At 40.9% G+C, this 22255-nt stretch overlaps 1 protein-coding gene across 1 annotated transcript in view; it reads left to right on the top strand.

Annotated features, from left to right (window-relative positions):
• ADAM12 (ADAM metallopeptidase domain 12) overlaps window positions 1–22255 on the top strand; it is a 188089-nt gene that overhangs the window by 137572 nt on the left and 28262 nt on the right. The window contains exon 12 of the mRNA XM_030488359.1: window positions 16754–16931. Coding sequence (XP_030344219.1) covers window positions 16754–16931 — 178 coding nt within the window. The remainder of the gene's footprint in view (window positions 1–16753; window positions 16932–22255) is intronic.

Genomic DNA, 22255 nt, shown 5'->3' with positions numbered 1-22255 from the left:
AGCCTGCTCTTTCAGTGTATTCATTGGCACTCACTCTGTGCTCTTCTAATTTCTGTTGGATTAAGGTAGATTTAATAAGTGCAAGGAAGAAAAATCTTTGGGCTGAAGCTGAAGCCCCTGAAAAGTCCTTATCTGATATTTAAAATAATAGGAAATACCTAGGTTGTGGCAGAAAGGCCTCTACAAACATAACTTCGGAGTCATTTGTGTGGTTGTGCAGCAAAAGGGAATGTTTTAAGGCTTTTTACTTAAAAGTGATTTCATTAATTATTGCCGTTTCTTTCAGTTCTTATGTTTCATTCTTTGAAGAGGGCTTGGAAATTACTTCTTGGTAGAAAAAATCTCCAGGGATCAGTGTGGAATTTAAACACTGTTGGTTCTATCCTTTAATGAGCTTCCTATAGGTTTTATTCTTAAAAGATGCCAGGAAGGTGTGTACCACTTGTGTGTGAGCTACAAATGCCTTAAAGATCCTCTACTTTAGGAAAATATATTTTCTATAACATAGAATTAAGCATATAAAACCCCAAAAAATGTGGCACTCCAGGCTTTTTAGAGATTCAAATGTCTGCTATGGAAATCACATAAATCCTATTGTAGAAGTTTGGGAGTTTGCAATAAAAATAGGATCAATAAGGAAATATTTAATCTTAACACATTGTTCCCTTTTTATCCGTATGTCTTAATGATATTCCTCCAGTTCTTTCCAATTGTTTTGACCATAGACTGTTCCAAGTGAAAAAGAAGGATATAAGGAGTCTTAAAGAGACTTGCAAATCTTTTCACTGAGATCACAGTATCTGACAACTAAGGGAGGAGGCTGAGCCAGTGAGGCCATTTCCGTATTCCACTTGTTTTCCAAGTATCACCCTAAAAGTTTCCACTCTTAGGAGTGAAAATACTCTTCCTGACAGCTAGATAAATACCAAAGAGTTCTGGTGAAACCCAAGGCATTAGTCTAGATTTATACCACTGCAAGTAAAAGCAGAATTTAGCACCAACTGCAGAGCAAAATTATGCCCATTAGCACTGCTTGTTTGTTTAGCTACTTTGGAAATGCACACTTTCTGTGTGCTCCTTCCTCAGAATTGAGCACAAGCATCTCTATGGGGGGTTGAAATTGGGTAAGTTTCCCCAAAGTAGCTGAAAGCTTAAGAATTCAATATAGGCTTGAAATTTCTTGCCAGCCTTAAGGGAAGCAAAATCTTTATAGTCAGTCGTTTCCCCTCCTGTAAACCCAAGGGTTTGTACTTCCCCTCACCCACATGTGCATGTCCTTGCCAGTAGCATGCTCTTCTAGTTTATATATAGGTGATTTACACAACTAGCTTGTTATCAGGGAAGCTGAGCATCCTGAGAACATGTTCTTCCTTCCCTATTACAGAAAGTACTCCTTGATGCCTTTCTATCCCACACACAACACACACAAACACACTAGTTTAGGTGTTAATGAGAGACTAGGAATCCTCTAAGGACAGCAAGTTTTACCATTCAGAAGCTGACCCTACTGTCATCTCCATCCCTTTGCTGAGTCCCATGACTTGCTATATTGAAAGCTTCTTTCACAGAAGTGTGTTGCTCTAACCAGGTTCCTTTCTTGTTGCTGAATCATCCTGGCTAATTGAAATGCCAGGCAGGCTCCTAGGGTAGACCTGTTTGTTTTATCTCTCTTTGCACTTTCATAGACAGAAGCAGGTTTTTCACCATGCTGATGGAAAAGAGGATGACGGGAAGAGGGCTGCTTTTTAGTGTCTCCTCCAGTGTCGTTTGCACTGAGCTATGGGAATGACAGAGATGTTTCTCCAGGTCTGTCCTGTTGCCCATGCCCCATTTCTTTCACCATCTATGTATTGTGAGACATAATACCTTTTATTGACCTGGAACAGTGCGTGCTTTAACCACAGCCTAAAAGCTGTCTTTACAGCTGTGAATCATAGGCAGCTTTTACACACTGCTTCAGCAGACCCCACTTGCCCCATAGCATGGAAACTACACATGGAAAAGGCAACCAGCTTGGAGTTTGACCTGGATTTTTTCTGTTCAGTAGTTCCAATGCATATGCTAGTTTGCATCCCAGTGGTGGCACAAAGCTTAGGGACAGAAAGCTAGTTGGTGCCACACAGTAACATAAACAAGGAAGCAGCTTCTCTATAATTTCTCCCCACAATGACTCCTCTTTATCATGTTTTTTAGAGTGATGTTCTTGAAAAGATAAAGAAGGAATGGAACCCCTCTATGCCTGCCTTTATTTTCCTGTTCTCATCCTGAATCTTATGCTACCATTTCGATTTTCGCAGCTACAATTTAAAGTCGGTATATATTTCTCGATTCAGTCAGGTTTTAAATTCAATTTACCCAGAAAGCCAACTGTGTGCTGGGCTGCATCAAAAGGATCATGAGCAGCAGGTTGAGGGAGGGGATTCTCCCCCTCTGCTGCACTCTGGGGAGCCCCCCCTGCAGTCCTGATCCAGCTCTGGGGCAACAGCACCAGAGGGACGTGGAGCTGCTGGAGCGAGGCCAGAGGAGGCCCCGGAGCTGCTGCGAGGGCTGGAGCAGCTCTGCTCTGGAGCCAGGCTGAGAGAGCTGGGCTGGGGCAGCCTGGAGAAGAGAAGGCTCCTGAAGGGGAGACCTTAGAGTAGCTCCAGTGCCTAAAGGGGCTCCAGGAAACCTGGAGAGGGGCTTTGGACAAGGGCCTGTAGGGACAGGTCAAGGGGAATGGCTTTAACCTGCCAGAGGGGAGATTGAGATGAGCTCTGAGGCAGAAGCTCTTCCCTGTGAGGGTGCTGAGGCGCCGGCACAGACTTTTCCCAGAGAAGCTGTGGCTGCCCCATCCCTGGCAGTGTTCAAGGCCAGGTTGGACACAGGGGCTTGGAGCAACCTGCTCTAGTGGAAGGTGTCCCTGCCCGTGGCAGGGGGTTGGAACTGGATGAGCTTTATGACTTCATATGTTACAGGGACGTGGAACTTGGACTGTGACTTTGTGACTTCATGATAGTGGAATTGCCCATGCTGCAGAACACTCTGGGGCTCTGCTCCAACCAGGGGACCAGGTTTTGTATAGTGATCAGAAAGGAAGAAAAAGGAGGCATGGAATTGAAATCAATTCTTTAACCTCTCCACTATTGATCATCGCTTTAGAGGATTTTTGCCTCTCTGTAGAAAATGAGAGCTAATTTTGAGTAATTGCCTTTCAGTACACAATTTCACTTTAATTATTGAAAGGCAGGGTATGGGGGAGGCAAACAATTAGGAGCACAGAAAGAGCATGTAGTAGAAATCTTACCTAGAAAACTAATGGTTCATTTACTGTTAGGATTTGGAGAAGACTTTTTTAAACAATCCAAAAAACACCCACTGTTGTCAGTATGTTTTTAAGTGAAATTATACCCTTATGATAGAATTAAAGCAGCCAATAGGAAGCTGCATATTTGTGAATGAGAATGAGAGCAAAGCATGATCTGTTAAGAGTCAGCTGAGTGACAGGCCCAAATGAAACTAATTGATTTTATCTGTGTACTGCTGAGGAGAAATGGGGAAACACTAAAGATAGGAAGGACCATCAGGTGGGCTTCTAGTAAGTACCACTGGAAAAGAGCGTTGGTACATACTATATTTGAATTCCCTCTAGGAACAATTAGGTATTGTGCACTGAACACTAAGTACATTAGTTACAATTAAGGCTAAATAAAATATTTAAGTGGAAGCATAGCCTTTTTTCCTGAGCAATAGTACCAGATGGCTATGAGTAGCTAAAAAGTGACAATCGGCATAGCATGAATTGCATAGACAAACAGGTCTATCCTAGGAGCCTGCCTGGCATTTCAATTGCATAGAAGACATCATAAATGTGAACATTCCCCTTTGCCCCACTGGTGATGTGCTGGTCCATGGGTTCACCACATGAATGGCCCAGGCATCCAAGGATTAGGTTAGCAAACATTTGTTCTTTGTTGCATGTTACAGGCCAATTCCCAACTGTTTTGAAAGCGTAGTGCTGTATGATGTGGGAGAAGAAGCTATCCTTGAAAGGCAGCTTTCCCACAAGGGAGAAGCAGTTACATTTGATGCTTTCCTTTTCATGCATTAACTTCAGTGGCCAAGGGGAGGTTTGTTACACTTTAGCTTGTGTCACTCATAGCACCAGTTTCTGCTGGCAAAGGAAAACTGTTTGACAGCCTCCTGTGCTTGCAAGAATATTATCAAAAGCATCTAAAATAGCTATTCATTTGCTTTCTCCTCTTCCCTCATCCCCAGTTCATGCTTATTTCTCATTGTTGAAGGTCTTTTTTTGGTTTGTTTCCCAATTTTCCTAGAGTAAACTCTCTGATTTAAATTCTGCGGTACTCCAGTGTTCGTGCTCAATGTAAGGGCAGGGGTTAGGAGAAGGTTTAGCACTCGCATGTAGCTGCTCTTTCAGGAGTCCAGCAATCAGTATGCTCTCTCTTCCCCAAGCTGCTGGGGTCTAAGAGTGCTTCTGGAAATGCTCCCCAGAACCACCGAGGTGTCACAACTTGGATTAGGTATTTGCTGTCTCTGTTAAAATTAAATGGTAGGTCACAGGTATGCGAATTATAGAATCTGAGTACAGGATCTCTGTCCAAAAGCCACCTGATATTTCTGATTATCACGTTACACCCACACCATGAAATATGGGTTTGGGCAGAGAAATTGGCCTGTGGATCTAAACCCCAACCTGGCTTGTTCCTGTGCTGCTGTTCACTTCCACCTCTGGTGAACTGGAGTAGTGTTTTGTGAGGCTATGTGATAGTCCAGGTGATGGAAAACATCCAAGTTAAAGCCAGGCTTGTGGGTGCAGAATGTATATTGATGAGGATTATTTAGTGATCTGCCTGGGAGTTCAGGTGTACATTTATCCAGATGTAGCTGGGATAACTATAAACAGCAGGATTGTGTCAGGGTGAGGAGATTCTCAGCAGCGTCTTCATCTGCCTCCACCACCAAAAGCAGTGACTGGGGGAACAGCACCCTGTCATTAAAGTGTGTTACACAACTGATGTCCTTTGATGGTGCTGAAGGTCTGTTCTTCCCTCGTATGTCACCCATTACCATTAATGAGATTTAGGACTGCACATCAAAAGAAGGCTAGTAATAGTAATGCTGATTTTATAATGCCTAAGTATACATTTACATGATAGATGGGTGGCTGATGTCTCCTGGAGAACTGTTTGCTCAGTAGGGTTGGCTCTCAAAGGCTTTTGTGGGGAGGCATGTTATTTTGTCATGTGCTTTTGTTTGATTTTTGGGTTTAAACAACAACAAAATATAATCAAGTTCATTATAAACATGTAGTTAAATAAATAAAACATAGTTAAAATCTATTAAGGACAAGCTAGGGAATCACTAATCATATGTGTCATTTACTGTGTTAAGTATTAGTTTCAATCCCATTTCTCCTTCTTGAAAAATGATCTCAAGGAAGCAGGATATAAGGTCACCTTGATTTTGGTTATTCAGATTCTGGAATCTACAGAACCAGGCTATATAAACATACACCCTACAGAGGTTTCCAGTACACTAGCTTCAGGATACAGCCACGTATGCCATGAAAACAGCATCTTGGCTTTGGTACCAAAACAACTTGAAGTGAAAAACAATTATTCCAGCACTTCACAAGGTAAAAAAACCCTTTATAATAGTTTTAATAGCTAAAAAAAGGCACAAGTTCATGCTAGAAATGCGACCCCAATCAGAAATACAGTGTGGGAGAAGACACTTGAATTTCCTGACTGGTTTTCTTTCCTTCTTTCTAGACATCTCGCAGCATCCTGTAGCTGCAGAGCTGTTAAACGTTACCTAATCAAACCATTATTAGTTAGCACAGTATATCCTGACCCCTCTCAGTTTGTTTTCAGCTGTGCAGACCTCACTTTGCATTTTTTGGTCTGGCAGCTTAGAGCCATTAAAGTGTGGAGTCAGCAGAACTCTCTGGAATTACCTCTGTTACAAGTTGAAGAAAATGAAATTATCTTTAAGATGTAAACAGTTTCTAATTAAACTCTGAAGCTGTTTATGTTTCCCAACCAGGCTGAGCTGAGCTCTGCACAAAGACAGGCTCCTTTGTTGTCTTTTCCTTTTTTTAATAAAGTTGATATACTGATGTAATAAATTACTTGTGACAGAGCAAGGGCTGTTGTGCCAGCAGTACAACTGCTGCTTAAAAACCTTAAGCAACATATCCCTTTGCTCTAGTAATTTAGCACATTGCATTCTGGTCCTTCCTTTAGTAGGAAACGGCCTTGAGATTACAGAATAGATTTATGTCAGTCTTTCTCTTAACTCCAAGTAGCCCCATGTCTGCAGTGCATTTGGCATTCCTTTTTGTTAATAATTTCCATACATTGCAGATAGATTTAATTGTTGTGGTAAATGAGATCTGCGTTGAAGAATTAGTAGTGTTGGTTGAAATACGTTGCATGTTTCCCAGCCTTTTGCAGGAGTGGGTCACTGTTAGCAATTAGCACACAGAGCTACAAGGCAGGTCTTTAAAAGAATAGATATTGCTTCTTAGTTTAGTTTAGTCTTCCACATTTCAGTGGATGTGCTGTTAGAAGTGCAAATATTTGGCTTTTCTGTGTATTTCAGAGGAGAAACCATACAGATTTACAGTATGCATTTTCTGTAAGTGAAGCTGACAAGGAGAGAGGTTACTTCTCAAATGAAAACACATTTTATTTCTGGTGTGATTATTTATAGCAGATACTTAGGGACAAGTCATGGTTTCTACTATGTGATGTATCCAGAAGGGTACAGTTTTACTGGCTGGGATGCTGGTATGTGAGAGCTTAGCTGCATTTTGTCTTGTTGGTATAATATCCATAGAAAATATAGCTCTGTAAGGGACATTTTTCTCCAGCAGTACTGCTATTGCCATGACCCATGAGGACAAATCATATAAGGACATTCCCCTCTATCTTGGCTTTCTGTTTCATCAAAAAACCTTTTCAACCTGCAGGGATAAATCTGTAGTTCAGTGAATGGAGAATTAAGCACACAATGTCCAGTTTTAATTGGTGTTAATGAATTCCAAATTCCCAGAGTATAAATGGAAACATACCTTAAAGGGCATATTCTTAAGGTCGCATGAATGCTCCGTTTCGAACATGTGTTGTATGCCCTGAAGCACTTAAAGGAATTGATGTTGACTTGGAAGGCTGAATCACTGTAATTAAATGATGCCTACAGCTGCATTTGCCACAGTTGTCATGGGAATCACAGAGTCTTTTGTGCCTGGGATAGATGTGCAAAATGTTTAAAATTCAGAGAGGGAAGATGTCCATTTTACCCCAACAATTGCTTCCTGCAAAGTCATTCTTGTTCTTTTCTAACGTCAAAGCCTATTACAAAGTCCCAGACACATTTACTGTGGGATTCTTGTGGCAGAAATGCAGGTAGGCTCTATTACAGTGTTTAAAACTGAATGGCACTGCTCCACTGGTGAGGTGAAGATAAGCAACCGCCTATTTTAGTGTAAAGGCACTGAAAATAAAGAGATGAAATAACTTTGGTGTCCTAGGGAGCCTTTCTGGCTGCTACTAACATAGCATGGAAGTTGCATTCATCTTTTTGTCGGTGATGTTCTCCTGGCAGGCAACCAGCAGTACATGTGAAATCCAGGCTACCTCCAAGTTGGTAGGAGAGCTCCTGTGGACTTCAATAAGGCCATGATTTCATCAGGATACCTATGGATTCCTTTATATTTCTCAGAAGCCTTTCATTCCTGTGAGTGAGAAAGAAAAGGGAAGCTAGAAAAAGTGATTCATTGTCATCTTATGTTTATGAATTTTGTTTGAAAGAATTCCACTTCCATTTGTCTGAGATGATGTAGGTGATATGGGGTAAACTCTTTTTTTCTCAATGCTTATCTTGTAGCAGAAGAAGGGAAGGTGGAAATGCTGGGAGGGGAATGCAGTCTGATTTCTGGCACTGTTCTGCCTCATTTATCTTTCCTTTGGATCTTCTAAAAAAAGAAAATAAAAACTGAGCCGTGCTGCTTGCAAGTTAGATACTCCTGTCTTAAAGTCCTGATTTATGAGGAGACCAGGTAGTACAGATATTGAATGAAATCAGCACAAGCCTGTACCCCAGGAATATGTTCTTTCCAGCTTTTGCAGGGTTCAGATGTTTTTCTCTAGCACCTACATCTCGCTGACTGGCATTTCCATACCCTTCATTCTCTTACTGCTTGTGCTACCACTTTTCCCAGTGGGCAGCTTCTTCACATGCTTTGGCCAGAGGGCTGCTTCCCAATTCTCTTCTCTCTGGCTTTGGTTCTTCCTGGTGGGGCTTAGGCCTCCTTGGAGTCCTCTTCTCTTAGCATGCTGTTGTTTGATCTGCTCACCTAATATTCAGGCTCATCCATCTGCTGAGGCCAAGTACCCACAGCATGGCAGGTCTTTTAAATCAAGCTGGTCACACTGATCACATCGCCTGGGAGAATAACTCTGTATGCTTCTTTCTTTCTTTAGAAAGAAAGAAAGAAGAAAGTGCAGTAGAAAGTGAGTTGTGTTTAGGATTACACACAGGCAAAACAGGAGTTTGAAAGGGGGAAATGTCCATAAATAAATACCATGGGTTGATTTTTCTGTATTACCATTTGGGTTTGATATTCCCTTTTGTTTGGTCTGCTTCTGTTTCTGAAAACTTATTCTTCTTCCTCACTCAAATACGCTCTCTATAAAGTGATCCTCTCAAAACTGACTTCCCAGATTATTTTTCTTTCTCCTAATCTACTCCTGACCTATTTAAAAGAAGAATTCCAAGGTTTTTCAAGGGAGAAAATCAGAATGTAACTAACTGCCTAAAAAAAAAAAAGAGCTGATTTTAAAATCATGTTGGGAACTAAATGAAGTGTCATCATGATGTAGCACTGCCCTAGCATTTCAAGGCAGGTCAAAAAGTGCCTTTTATCTAAGAAGAAATCAGTAGGAAGCTGATCATCAGCAAGGTATTTTGAACAAGGGGATGGACCGTATGTCCTTATTTGTTTGTGAGTGCTGAGGATGTTGTGTTTTGTGTGACAAATTTAAGCACAGGCCATTCTGGTTGTGCTGCTTATCCACAGTTTCCTTCATTGCTGATGGACACTATGTGCCTGCTGCCCTGCTTTTCTTTAGCCTGGGACCAGCCCTGACCTGGTCTCTTCATCCCTCCCTCTGCTCTGTGTTGCTTTTTCACTTTTACTGTAGTCAGCATTGGATTAACCTCAAATTCTAAGTAGTAGATTGTGAAACTTGAACTCTCAGCAGTCCAGCAAATTTTTATTAATGAGGTAGTGGTCTAAAAGGAAACAGAGCAAAAGATGAGCCAGAGGCAAATTCAAACCGATTATAGCTACTTCCCTTCGCTGTCTGGTTTCCAACAGGAAGAACAGTTGTCTGAGTTCAATTCCCATAGAGCTTTTGCAATGCAGATAACTCCAGCATAGAGTCAGAATACTGTCAGGATTGATAAATTGGTTCAGTATTGCTTCACCCCCAGAACACAGACAGGAAAGTCACAAAAGGCCCCTCAGAAGAAAAAACTTCTCTGACTGTATATTTGTCAAAGTAGAAGTAACTGCTAATAATGTTTTATTTGGCAATTTTGTGACTGCAGAAATATCAAGCCATGACCATGGATACTGTATAAAGCCATTAAGTGTTGTTCCTTTGCAGGAAGTATTTTTCTGAACCAGCCAGGGCTGCTTTCTGCCCTCAGGTCCCACATTCACTATTATAAATCTGCCTTTTTGAATATTTCAGGTAGTTAAATCCTTACCTTCAGTGTAATGGGAGAGGTCAAGTCTCAGGTGGGGCTATGACAATCTAATCTAGACACCTGAAGTCAGATTACTTGAATGCATTCTGGGAGTCTGAACACCCCAGGGCCATATTAAAATGAACCTAAAGCATTTGTGTGTGAAGTTTAATCATTTACTTGGAAATATTTTCTTTTCAATAACCCTGGAAATTTCATTGTAGCACAACAAGCCATTGCCACTACACATCAATTAAATTAACCACTAGTGTGATATATCCACAGTTATTTATTGGATGTGTAAAAACTACCATGTAGTGAACATGACAAAAGCTGTAGGAAAAATCTAGGCTGGTTTTTAAATCACTGACCACGAACTCAGACAGCAAGAGCTTTGATGTCATGTAGAACTACATGGCCCAATTCCGTGCTCTACTTTATTGATGCTCTAGGGATTAAAACTATAAAAGAGGAGCAAGAGAGTGAAAAATAGGCTAGAAAAATAACTGTGAGTTGTCAGACAGCTACTGCCTTTGGAAGCAAACTTCCCATTTCAATACTTACATATATATATAGACATATATATGTGTGTATATGTATAACCACTCCACATTTTTAGCTAAATCCTTCTAATACTGCAGAAAAAGGTGTGCCACATCAGTTCTGAGATTGGTGTCTTGTGCAAAGCCATATCATGTGCTGCTTACAAGGGCCTCCAGGAGCCCAAAGGAATCTCCAGTTTACCCCCTCCTCCCAGCTGTCCTGGGCGTTTGCCATTTGCAAAACCTTGGGGTGGGAGACAACCTGCATGTTACCTTTAGGGTTTCCCTTTGCTGTGGTTGTGGGATCTACTTTAAAACTTCATTTGTGTCTTTCCCGCTCAAAAGTACTTATAAAGGAAGACATTGTTTCAATAATAGATTAAAAAGCCTTTCCATATTATGGCATTTGTCTGATTTTAAACAATTGCTATTGAAACATGAGGTGTATGAAGTAATGTGTAATGACAGAACTTGATACACGAAGGAGGCTGTAGTATTTGAATACCTATTTCAATATCAAAGGAAACTGGATTTTATCTCCTGCTTAATACCTAATTCTGTGAGGTTCTTTATGCTTACTAATTCATTAACATACATGCTGTACAGAACAGCTGAAGTGTCAAAAAATGTCATCTCATAGCAAATTCAGTTTTATTCTAGCAGGCTCATATGTCTTAGATAACCATAAGAAGTTATTTTCAGGAGATGGAGAGCAGTAATAATGTCTAGGAGGTTAAATCCAAGGGGGATGCTTTTTAGTGGGAAAGAATTATGTCAATTAGATCAGGAGTTAGAGGAGGCTGGAGAATTGTCATAGTTCCTTGAAATCAACACCTCACTGGGCCTAGAAACATTCATGTCGCTTGAACTTCCCCCTTCTATTAGGAAGGTTTATTCCTGTGGTACTCTCTATTGCTGACACTTTTTCCCATGGAAAAATCACTTATACCCAAATTAACAAAAGCAACCCTATCTCTATTTTTTAAGTTACAAATCCCCTATTTTTAGGCTCCTATGTAGGACCTGCAATAGAAAACCTACACATTTGTGCGCAAGTCATTCTGCAGAGTCTGAACAAGAGGGAGCTCAAACTCACATCTTCTGCCTCCAGTTAAAGGAGTTGAGTTGCTCTCCTCGTCTCCAGTTGTGAGCCTCTGTGTAGCCAAAAATCAAGAATTATGGGGACTAAGGAGAGAAAGTATTCCTATTTGTGAATCTCCCCGGGTCCTAGGGTCAAGACAGACACAAATAGACGCTGTGGTGTTCGATTCAGACAAGGTGCCATGGAAAGTGTTGCAAATTCAGGTGCTTGACTAGTTAAATTTCTGATTCAGAGGGCTGGGAGATTTCTGATTCAGAGGGCACCCCTCTTTAAGCACCTGCATGCTCCTAAAAAGCACAGCTTGTGCCTTAGCTATTTCCAGATATAGCCTTTCAGGCTTGTTTTTTCAAGCATTCTGGACAAAGACCATTCCCCGTTTTCTGCACCTTTGGAAATGAGCTAGTCAACAATTGTTTCAGTAAGTATGCTCCAGAAAATCAAAATGCCCTTTTAAAATTAATATAATCTCCAATTATCATATTACCTCAGGGAGGAAGGCCTGGTGATACTTAATAGAGCTCTTTGGGGCTGTTGTGCATTTTAATTGAGTGAATAATTGTAGAACACTTCAGGGCCTTTTGGTAAAAAGCTCTGTATAAACATTACCATAATGCTGAATAATCAGGTTGCAACATGAACTGGAATAAATGGATCCTATAAATAGATATATAATTTATATATACATATAATGTATGTGTGTGTATATGCCAACGTTTTAGAGAGAACAGGCAGTTACTTTATAAAAGTCCTACAGTTCTTGAATAAGAAAAAAACACCGAGATTGGATAGTGATAATCAAAATAACAAAAATGTTAGTTTTCAAGATATGGTGAACCTGCAGTTTATCCTCCTGTACAATGCATAGAGAAATGCCAGAAGCATTAATGGAGTTACAGCTTCATTAAAGCTTCTTGAGAAACAGCAAAATATGTTGGTTTATGGTGGAGGAACAGGGAGGAGGCAGATCCAGGTTACTAAATGTTTAGGTGCCTAAGGATGTAGATAGACATGGTTTGGAAGAACCAAGGGAGTTTCACTTCAGATGGCTTCCCCAAGGTATTGCTGCAATGCAGTGGTAGGGTTTGGAATGGAGCAAAGATCTCCTTCAGCCCAAGGCAGTGTGCCTCCAGGCATTCTCCAGATAGAACAGTGGGAAAGACAGTGATGGCGATCATGGCACACCAGCCTCGGTGATGGTATTGGTGCTAGGTCTGTAGCTGATCTCCTGTATTACCTTGCATGAATCAGTAGCCACTCTTTCTCCTGGATGCCTTGGCTGTCTGTTCTCTTAACACTATAATTTTCCGGGGCAGTGACTCTGTTTCTGTGCTTGTACTTTCTTGTTATTCAGCCTATTAGGAAGGGGAGTGCCTCTGAAATGGAGATGATGGAGATAAACTTTTATAGTTTGTGCAAAAAAAAAGCCTATGCTGGGTAACACGGTGCTAGCACAAAGAATTCTCTATTCTGAAAAGAGACTTGACACAGTAATGATGCCACTTCACTTAGTTAATGAAAGGAGCCATCTAATACAGGCTAAATGCAAAACTGCATAAAGGAAACTGGCATTTGAATAGCTTGAGTGCTTGAAATATAAATGAATGGGACAAGACTAGACTCTCCTTCTAAAGGAATCAATTACCAGGCGTCCTCTTACTACTGTGAAGCTCTGATTTGCAGGAGCAGTGAAAGCTATTTTTGCTGGGAACTGGAATATGCGGTGCTTGAGATGAAGCACATCTTTTAATCACCAAGGAGACACTGAGGAATGCTGTGGATTCAAGAGGGGTAGAAAGAATCTGAAATTGTTTTCCTGGCGGTAAACCCACTGAAGAGACTGATGTAGTGCTGGGCACAATATGAGTTCTGTAGAGTTGTACCCACAGCCAGAATGGTTTGACAAAATGATCCATTGTGTATTAAATCTACAGATTCGAACAGTGTAGAAAACGTGGGCTACTCAGCATCCTAGAAGACGAATTAGGTTGGACTAAAGTTTCTATTCCCAGCTGCCTAAAAATAAGGGTCTGTGAAAGAAAATATCTTGAGTGAAGGATAATGGAGTATACTGATTGATAATGAAATTTTTTATCTCTGGAAGCTTCTCCAGTGGCCTATATAAGCTGTTAGCTGAGGGTTTTTCCAATAGGATAAGTGCGTGAGTTACCACAGAAAGCACAAATATCCCTGTTTAGCACGTAACTGAAATCGTGGAGATGTGTCAAGGACTGACTTTACTGTTGAGACCTCATTACGTCTTCCCATCCAAAGGTAGTCCTTCCAGGTGAGGTCTGAAGCCTTTTAACAGAGTAGTGCAAGGAATGAATTTCCTTCACATGACCGTTACTTCATCATTTTGCACAAGCTCCAGATTCACTTAAACATTGTGCTAATGCTGCTGACATCCGATATCTAGAGCTTCCCTTCCCATCTGCCAGGGATTTCATGCTTCTGATGAAGCAGCTTTAAAATTGCAAAGACAGCCAAAATGTAACCTAAAATCAAAATGATCAAATGCAGTGGCTGTTACATGGGATTATTCTTTGTCAAAAAAGATGAAGAATGGTTGTGTGTCAGAATATCACAATATTAAACCTCAATTATGTTTCCAGTGAAATACCAACTGGCATCAGCTGATGTGGGATCTTCTCTTGCATGGTGTGGTTACCCTTTAGTTGCTCTATTTCCACTAGTTGGGTTCATCTCTGGTTTTATATTGCTTTATTTGGGGCTTATTTAGTAAAGAAAGAGTATTTTCATAAAATGTCATCGAATAACAGATGCTGCACTGATGTCAGCTGAGGAAATCGGCGTCAAGAGCAGGAAGAGCCAGAAGATGAATGGATTTCTTAGTTCAAAATAGGAAACAGCTTGAAGTTCCTCTGGGGGGAAACAGAAACCTCATTCATTAACAATGACATTATTTCACCTCTGGTACAGAGTAAGGATTCTCAGTTCTCCCAGTAAGGGACGGACACATCTACATTCATGCAAATGACCCTGAGCATTCATGGATACAAAGAAACACCCTAAAATATTGACAGTTTTGACTGGTGAGCTATTCTTATGATCCATGTGTGGCTGAGACATGTGGCACAGGAAAAAATGCATTAAGTGTGCTCCTGAATTGATTTCAGTCTGTGTGAGGTATGTATGTCTCCCTGTCTCATCTCGGTGGATATCAAAGTAAATCTGTGTCACTGAAGTGAAGGGTCTTGCCTGGATGATGCAGTATTCATTTATTCATACTTTGATATGGGTATCATGTCTGATCAAGCACTCACATATTTTGTGCAGGGTTTATCAGTCAGATGTCTCTGGATTTCTTGCTTTTTCCTGGTGTTTGATAGTAGTGTGCATCCATCTGCTTGTTCATAGTCATGTAGACAAGATTTTGTGGGTTGGTTTTTTTCCAGTCTGACTAAGAGCAGGACATGAGTTTGTGGTGTCCAGTTCAGAACATCTCCAATTACTCAATATAAAATGGTCAGTAGGAGGTTTCCTAAATGCCTCTATTTTCTGTTCCATTACCTCAAGTACCCTCCCTGTTTTCCCCTGGGGCCCAGAGCTGCAGTTAGCAGCCTGACTCCTACCTCATGCCATTCTGAAATTTATTTATTTATCTTAGACTCTGTCATTTTGCCTAAACATTGATATCTTCCAGAAATCAGCTTTTTAAGTGGAGATGCCTATTAACTTTCTGAAGTCATATGTCAGTGAATCACAAAACTGTTTAGTTTAACTAGACAAGCCCTACAGTGATACACAGAAATTATTCTCTTCAGAGTCATGTTTGTGTTCTTTTCCAATGAGCTGGCTGTTTTATCGCAAAAGAATCTGTAAGAGGTAATTTTAAATAGGCACCAAATAAATTCTCTTCTGTAAGGTATCCATAACCTTTCTAGGAGATCCTAATTAACCTCCTTATGTCAGCACAGGAAGTTCTATTGCATTTGTGATTGTCAAACATTTCTCTTTTTTTTTTAATGGAAGTGATTCCTTTCTGATACCTACAGGCATCATCATTCACAAAGCAAGATTTCATTTCGGGATATTAAGAACAACAGTAGATTAATCGAAGTCTGAAGTTCAGCAGTGCAGAACTTCCTTCTATTCTCTTACTTGTCCATAAAGATTATGCTCTAATAGCACATGAATGATATAAAGCATTCAGTGAATAAAGTCCAGTCATTATCAGGTTGGCTTCCTGTGCTGCCATAATGTTGAATTACTGCTGGACCACGGAGCGGCAGTGACCAAGGTACTGAGTCTTAGGGGAGATGCTGTTTTATGATCTGTATCACTTGATTGTGATACAGGTTCATCGTAACCATGTGCACATCTCAGTGCAAAGAGGGTTTAGGACATGAGGCTGATGGCCAGATCCAGGTCACTTTGTGTCGTATCTAAGAGTCAGTCTGAACACATCTATTGGTAAGAATGGAATTAAGTCTGCCAACAAGACCAGGTTGGAGGGAGCTTGGAGCAAGTGGAAGGTGTCCCTGCCCATGGCAGGGGCTTGGAACTGGGTGAGCTTTAAGGGCCCTTCCAACACAAACCAGTCTGGGATTCTATGAACAGAAAAACACAGATTATCTGGTGATATTTGTACTATATCAGATCATTTTGCTAACATTGTCCATTTGTTTTGCAAAAGAAACCAAAGCCACTCGGTGCCTGCACAGCAGGGCCAAATCCTGCTCTCAGAATATGAATTTAAAATATGGTATTTTCATTTGTGTCTTTACAGTCATCCTGATTTAAAATAAGAACTGTATTTGCTTTAGTCATGCAGTTCCCAAGCTTGACTTTGATAAATTGCAGAAGCAGGGTCTTATCAAGTAACATGGTGGGTTTTCTCTTCTTTTTTTTTTTCCCTGAAAAGAGCAGGGATTTTGCCGTACTGCAGCGCGAGATGAATGAATTTGCCATTTGAAGCTGAATTTTTCAAGCAGGATTAGGATGTTCTGCAGTCCTGTAAATGCAGGCATCCTCCTTGCAAGCCCAGCATTTCTTTAGGCTCATGATCAAAACTTGCGTTACAGCTATTTATGCAAAAGAGGGAGAAGGAATTCCAAATGTGAATACTTCCAGTCCTCAACAGCAGCTACAAATTTAAGTGCAAAAAAAGATGGAAATTCCCTTACTCATAGTCAGAAATTATTATAAAGGTCTTTGGCTCAATTTTACGGCAAATTGTTATATCTCAATCCTATGTTGAAGGATTAAAAAAATCAACACAATCTTCTTGTTAGTGCACAGATGTGCTCAAAGGTCACCAGTGTGACAGGAGAGAGATGTTTTCATCTGATAATACTACCTTTCTTTTTATCTCTGTGTATTTTTCTTCTAGCTATCCATTTCCCATGGTATTCAGTAGCTGCAGTAGAAAGGACCTGGAAAACAGCCTGGAAAAAGGAGTGGGAATGTGTCTGTTTAACTTGCCTGAAGTCAAGGAGTCCTTTGGTGGACAGAAGTGTGGGAATGGCTACGTGGAAGATGGAGAGGAGTGCGACTGCGGGGAGCCTGATGTAAGACACCATCTGAGAATTCCTGCTCACCTCCTGTCTGCAGGTTTTTAGCAGTAAAGAATTGGTTTGGCATGTTTAACACTATTTGGTGTAAACCAAAATTCTCCCTTCTCTGCTTCTGTCTTATCAGCTTAAACCTTAGAGTCCTCAGAAATGCAGGGATTTTCTGCTTGGCTTGCATTTGAGTTGCTAAAGTTCAGGCAGGGCTTTAGTTAATAATGTGCTTGATTCTCCACTGGAGAACAAAGTCTCATGGCTTCTCCAACAGACTATCCATTACTAAGTGTCATGTTACTAACAACAGAAATTCTTTTAAGTAGTAGCTACGAAGCAAAACTCAAGATAAATTTCATAGAATCATAGAATGGAGAAATATCCCTACCAACCACCTACATATTCAGATTGATATTTCGTAGAATCCTAGAATGGTTTGGGTTGGAAGGGGCCTTAAAGCTCATCTAGTTCTAACCCCCTGCCTCAGGCAGGGACACCTTCCACTAGAGCAGGTTGCTCCAAGCCCCATCCAAGATATAATTGAAGGTTTGTTTCCATCTGTGTGAAGCCACTCATATAATTAATATAAATATTTGTATAAGTCTTACTATTAGCTAAGTATTTTTTCACTGCAGTCAGCTTCAGTTTTTAGGTCCAAGACCTTTCACTTTTTCGTTATGAGATTTTTCTTTGCTGTCAGCTGGTTAACTTACTAAGAGAAATAGTATTTGCCACCTCCCCAAAAGGTTGCTACTATTTCAGAGATTGTCTCATTTAGTTTAGTGAATGTGTCAGAAGACCACTCAGATCAGGAGGTGATAGGCAAAACCTGGGGGTTCAAATAATGTCTGAGCTGACATCCTTATCCCTTTGGCATCCCATGCTTATTGGCTATATTGAACTTCTCTCAGATGATCTGAATTAAATACACCAGTAGATGAGGATTTGTTTCCTGTGATAAATATGGTTCTGCAGACAAAATAGATCAAGGCAGTTAAAACAGTGAGATATTGCTGTAGCCTTACTATGCAGTGTATTGGATTTACACAAGCCATAAGGATTTCCTGACAGTTCACTCATTCTTCAGGGTAACAAGGTTGGAGGAAGCAGGCTTATCTTGTTTAAAGTCAATAGAGTGCAAGCAGCTTGCAAATGTCTTTCTAACCCAGTTATCTTTCTCTTTTTCATTTTTGAATGCTAGCGATACCTTTTCAAGTCAAAGCCACTTAACATCAGCAAGCACTGACTTGATTTGCCTCTTCTTTCTTTGTTTTTCCTTTTTACTTATACTGGAAAACTGCAGGTTGGGCCCAATTAGAATTAATGTGGAATTTACTGCTATATTCTGAGTGGTACCAGAAACCCAATAAGATTAGTTAATAATTCAGTGCCCAGTCATTTATACCAGCTGAGTTTTGTCAATAGTGTTGCAGTATTTGATGGCATGGAAAGCTGTACAATAAGGCATGCTAGTTGTATTTTATCAGTGATCCGAATTAAATACCTTGTATCAGAACAGAAGAATTAGCAATATTTTCTCCTAAAAATGGCGTCAGACCTCATGGTGTGACTGGGATGATGAGAATACCACATACAGGGAAGGAAGAAAGACATGGAATGGTCTGTAAATGAATCTCTGGTTCCATGATACAGTCAAGGGAGCTTTGCTGCTTATTTAAATGGAGATCTCTGATGGTAAACCTTCCTCTCTTGATATTTAACTTGGATTCATCATTCAAGTGGGGATAAAACACTGGACAGGCAGAGTTGAAGAGAATAGAAAAAAGGACAGAAGTGAGATGTTTGGATATAGCTATTTGCAAGTCATTAGTAACACCAGTGAGGGCTGTCATGCTAGAATGACCAGAAATAAAGCCAGGCTGGGACGCTGAGCAGAGCCACAAAGAATGTGACAGTAATGCAGAGTTATGTCCAGAGCCAGAAACAGCAAGAGGACAGATGTCTGTGTCCTGTGGAGCAAGACCATGGCAAGTCGAAGAGAACATCTTCTGAAAGTAGGAGGAGACAAAGGCCAGGCTGGATGGGGCTTTGAGCAACCTGGTCTAGTGGAAGGTATCTCTGCCCATGGCAGGGAGTTGGAACTGGAGGAGCTTTAAAGTCCCTTCCAACCCAAACCATTCTAGGATTCTATGAAATATCAGTCTGAATATGTAGATGTAGGGTGTTGGTAGGGATCTTTCTCCTTTACTCTAAGTAAAATATTAGCCTTTTGTTGAGGTCTGTGCTCCTTAGTGGTAGGACAGCAATGGATTTATGAGCGTGGAGGGTCATAAGTGTAGCACACCTCCCACCCTTAAGTCAACTAGGGATGCTAATGAAGTAGGGACTGTTTGATCACCTCCATCCACACTATATGGTCTCATATTCATCAACCTCTGGTCATCTCCTTGAGTATAATGATGCCAGCATGCTCACCACGAGGCCAAGAGTGTAAGACCTGCTCAGGATGATATTACCAATTAAGATCCAGCTTCATTTTAGATCATATTACCAGAAACGTCTGATGCGCTACAGTGTCTGTGGAAGGAGGGTTAATAGAAAGATAGGAGAAAGAGAAGAAAACAATTCCTTGGTCCCTGAGAAGTGAAAGGTGACAGATGTGGCTAATCTTATAGTGGGCTGCAAGGGGGACCAGAAAAGTACAAATTGGTAAATCAGAAGTCAGACAAATTACTTCCAAATGTAATTAAGAGCTAGTGCCTGAACAGCTGTGACATGCCAGGGGTGAGTCAATACAGCTTTTGTGCCAGGAAATCTTGTCTTACAAACCTATCACAGTGCTCTGAAGGACTTAACAAGCGGATGGATAGGGCTGACACTGTTAGTGCAGCCTGTTAGGAGTTCAGAGAGGCTTTAGACCAAAACCTTTCACCAAAGCCTCTTTAGGACACTAGGCAGCTGTAGGATGAAAGAATATTGCATGGGCAAAAATTGGGTTAAAAGAAAGGAAATACAATCAGGTGTAAGACACCCATTTCATGCAGTGGAAGATTTGCTGTGATGTATCCGTGAGATGTGTCCTGGGGACTTCGCAATTCAGCCTATTCATAAACAGCCTGGGAAGAGGAATAGACTCGAATTTGTTGATGATATTAGTTAGGTTGGTAGAGGCGAGAGCTGGCTGTGAAGAACTGCAGCAGAACTTTCTGAGGCAGCTGGACTGGGCATTAAGATGACAAATGGGATTCAGTGCGGAGTGATGCGCATTCCAAACATCACATATAAGATGATGGACTCTGAGCTGGCTCTGACCATAGAGGAACAAGACTTTGTATTGCAATAAATAGTCTCATGAAAATGTCAGCTCACTGCTTAAGAGTGGTCTAAAAGGTAAATAGGCTGTTAGAAATTACTAGGAAAGAAATAGGAAAACAAAACAAAGAACCAGTAGACCTCTATAAATCTGCACTGGGCTGCATCTGAAACTGCATGTGCAGTTTTTTCCTACCCCTCCCTGATCTCAGGAAGGATAAAGCAGAATGAAAAAGGCTGAAAGAAAAGCAATAAGGTGGTTGAAAGTTTTGGAGTGGCTCTGGCTTGAAAAGGAAGAAAATGAAGGGAAAAGCAATAGAAGCTGATAAAATCATGAGTAAAATGGAAAGAGCGAGTAAGGAGAGATTGCCCCCAACAGGAACTGTGCAAACGAAGGTAGAAAATGGCAGGTTTCAAACAAGCAGAAGGAGCTGCTCGCCAGACTGTGTGCCAGTTCCTTTCCACTGAATGTTACAGGTGCTAAAAATGCCTGTGGAGCCAAGGAAAGCCAGACTAGGAAGGTATCATGTATGTGTGTTCACATTCTTGTTCTTCAGCATCTTCTGCTGGCTGCTTTCAGGGGGACACAAGGCTAGAAGGGTTATAGGCTGACCCAATGTGGTCTGTCTTGTGTTCTTAGATAAGATGGGGTGAAAACGAGGTGTACCTGGCATTTTTTAGGTGATGCTTGAATTAACGTTGTGTTAGTCTGTTTGAGATGCTCTGATGAGCCCAGGAGACCTACACCAAGAAACCCACTCCCATCATCGCTGTGGTTACCAATAATAACTAATAATAATAAACTGCAACACAGCAGTACTTTCAGGTGTCAGCCTCCAGCCTGCAAAAGCCTTATGAGCTTTTTCTGTTTGCTTCCCTGTTTATATTAAAACCATTCCTGACAATTTAATAGGCCGGGCACAAAAACCTTTTACCGAGCTCATTCCCTACAATGGGTAATAAGTGAGTGAGCGATTGGAAATTTCAGAGGCTGCAGTAACATCATTCAAAGAGCTGTGTCTTTATCCCAATCTGCCTGTGGAATGCCGATCACTCTCCATGGCTGGCTGGTGTAGGGCTAGATGATAGGGTACAGGGGCTGACTGTGTCAGAAGTACATTAGTTGGACTGACATTGCTTTTCTCCACTCTCACATTGCCACTGAGGTGAATTCATAAACTGTGCTTCTGTGCAGAGGAACATTGCTTCTTAAACACAGCAGCTGTACAGAAATACTTGTGTAGCCTGCTGCCTTCCGGCATGATCAAAAATAGGTGCAGGAAGTTGTTCCACTGCTTCAGAGCAGCGCAGTTAGCTTTGTGTATTCAGGCAGATGTTATCTAAGAACACAGTGAAATGCTAAGAATCGTTTTGCTCTTTATTTGTGAGTGCAGTGGTAGCCTTCTCTTCTAGTTGGAAAGCTTTGCAAAAGCCAATAAAGTAACAAGAGGCTGTGAACATCATTCTAACCCACTTATTTCTCCTGTGTTCCCTATATTGTTAGTGATCCCTTGTTAAGTCAAACTGACTTAACACAGCTGAAGAGCAATTTTATCTGCTGCTATTTTTGTTAGAAAGAGATGAGATTCCAGCGCAGCTGATGTAACTTGCAGCTTGTGAGCATAATCTTGGAAAAACAAATCCATTATTTTCTTACTAGCTCGTTCTACTGAGAAAAAAGTTTGCAAAAGCCCACACATGCTACCATCTAATCCATAAGTGTGAAATTGGGATGTATCAGTGAGTGAGAATGCAATTCGTACTCATTTTATTTCTTAAAGCTCTATTACTGGCATACTCTGATAAGAGATTACATGGAGTAGTGTCATCATCTCTTTTTGTGGCAGCTACCAGTCCCCATGCAATACAGAAGTCTGGTGAGCAGCTATCACAGAACAGAGAGCTGTAGTCGTGATGCTCAGTAACTGCAACATAGGTCCTGGATCCTCACTGGGGGCAATGGAATCATTCCACTGATATTTGTGGAAATAAAACACCAATCTACTGTATCAGGATTGGTATCAGCATACTTGAGTTGTTTGTGGTATTTGGGATTA

The sequence above is a fragment of the Strigops habroptila genome, chromosome 5 (genome assembly GCF_004027225.2).
Source record: "Strigops habroptila isolate Jane chromosome 5, bStrHab1.2.pri, whole genome shotgun sequence".
Taxonomy (NCBI): domain Eukaryota; kingdom Metazoa; phylum Chordata; class Aves; order Psittaciformes; family Psittacidae; genus Strigops; species Strigops habroptila.
Note: the sequence above shows the minus strand (reverse complement) of the source record. Positions and strands in the feature narration are given on the sequence as shown.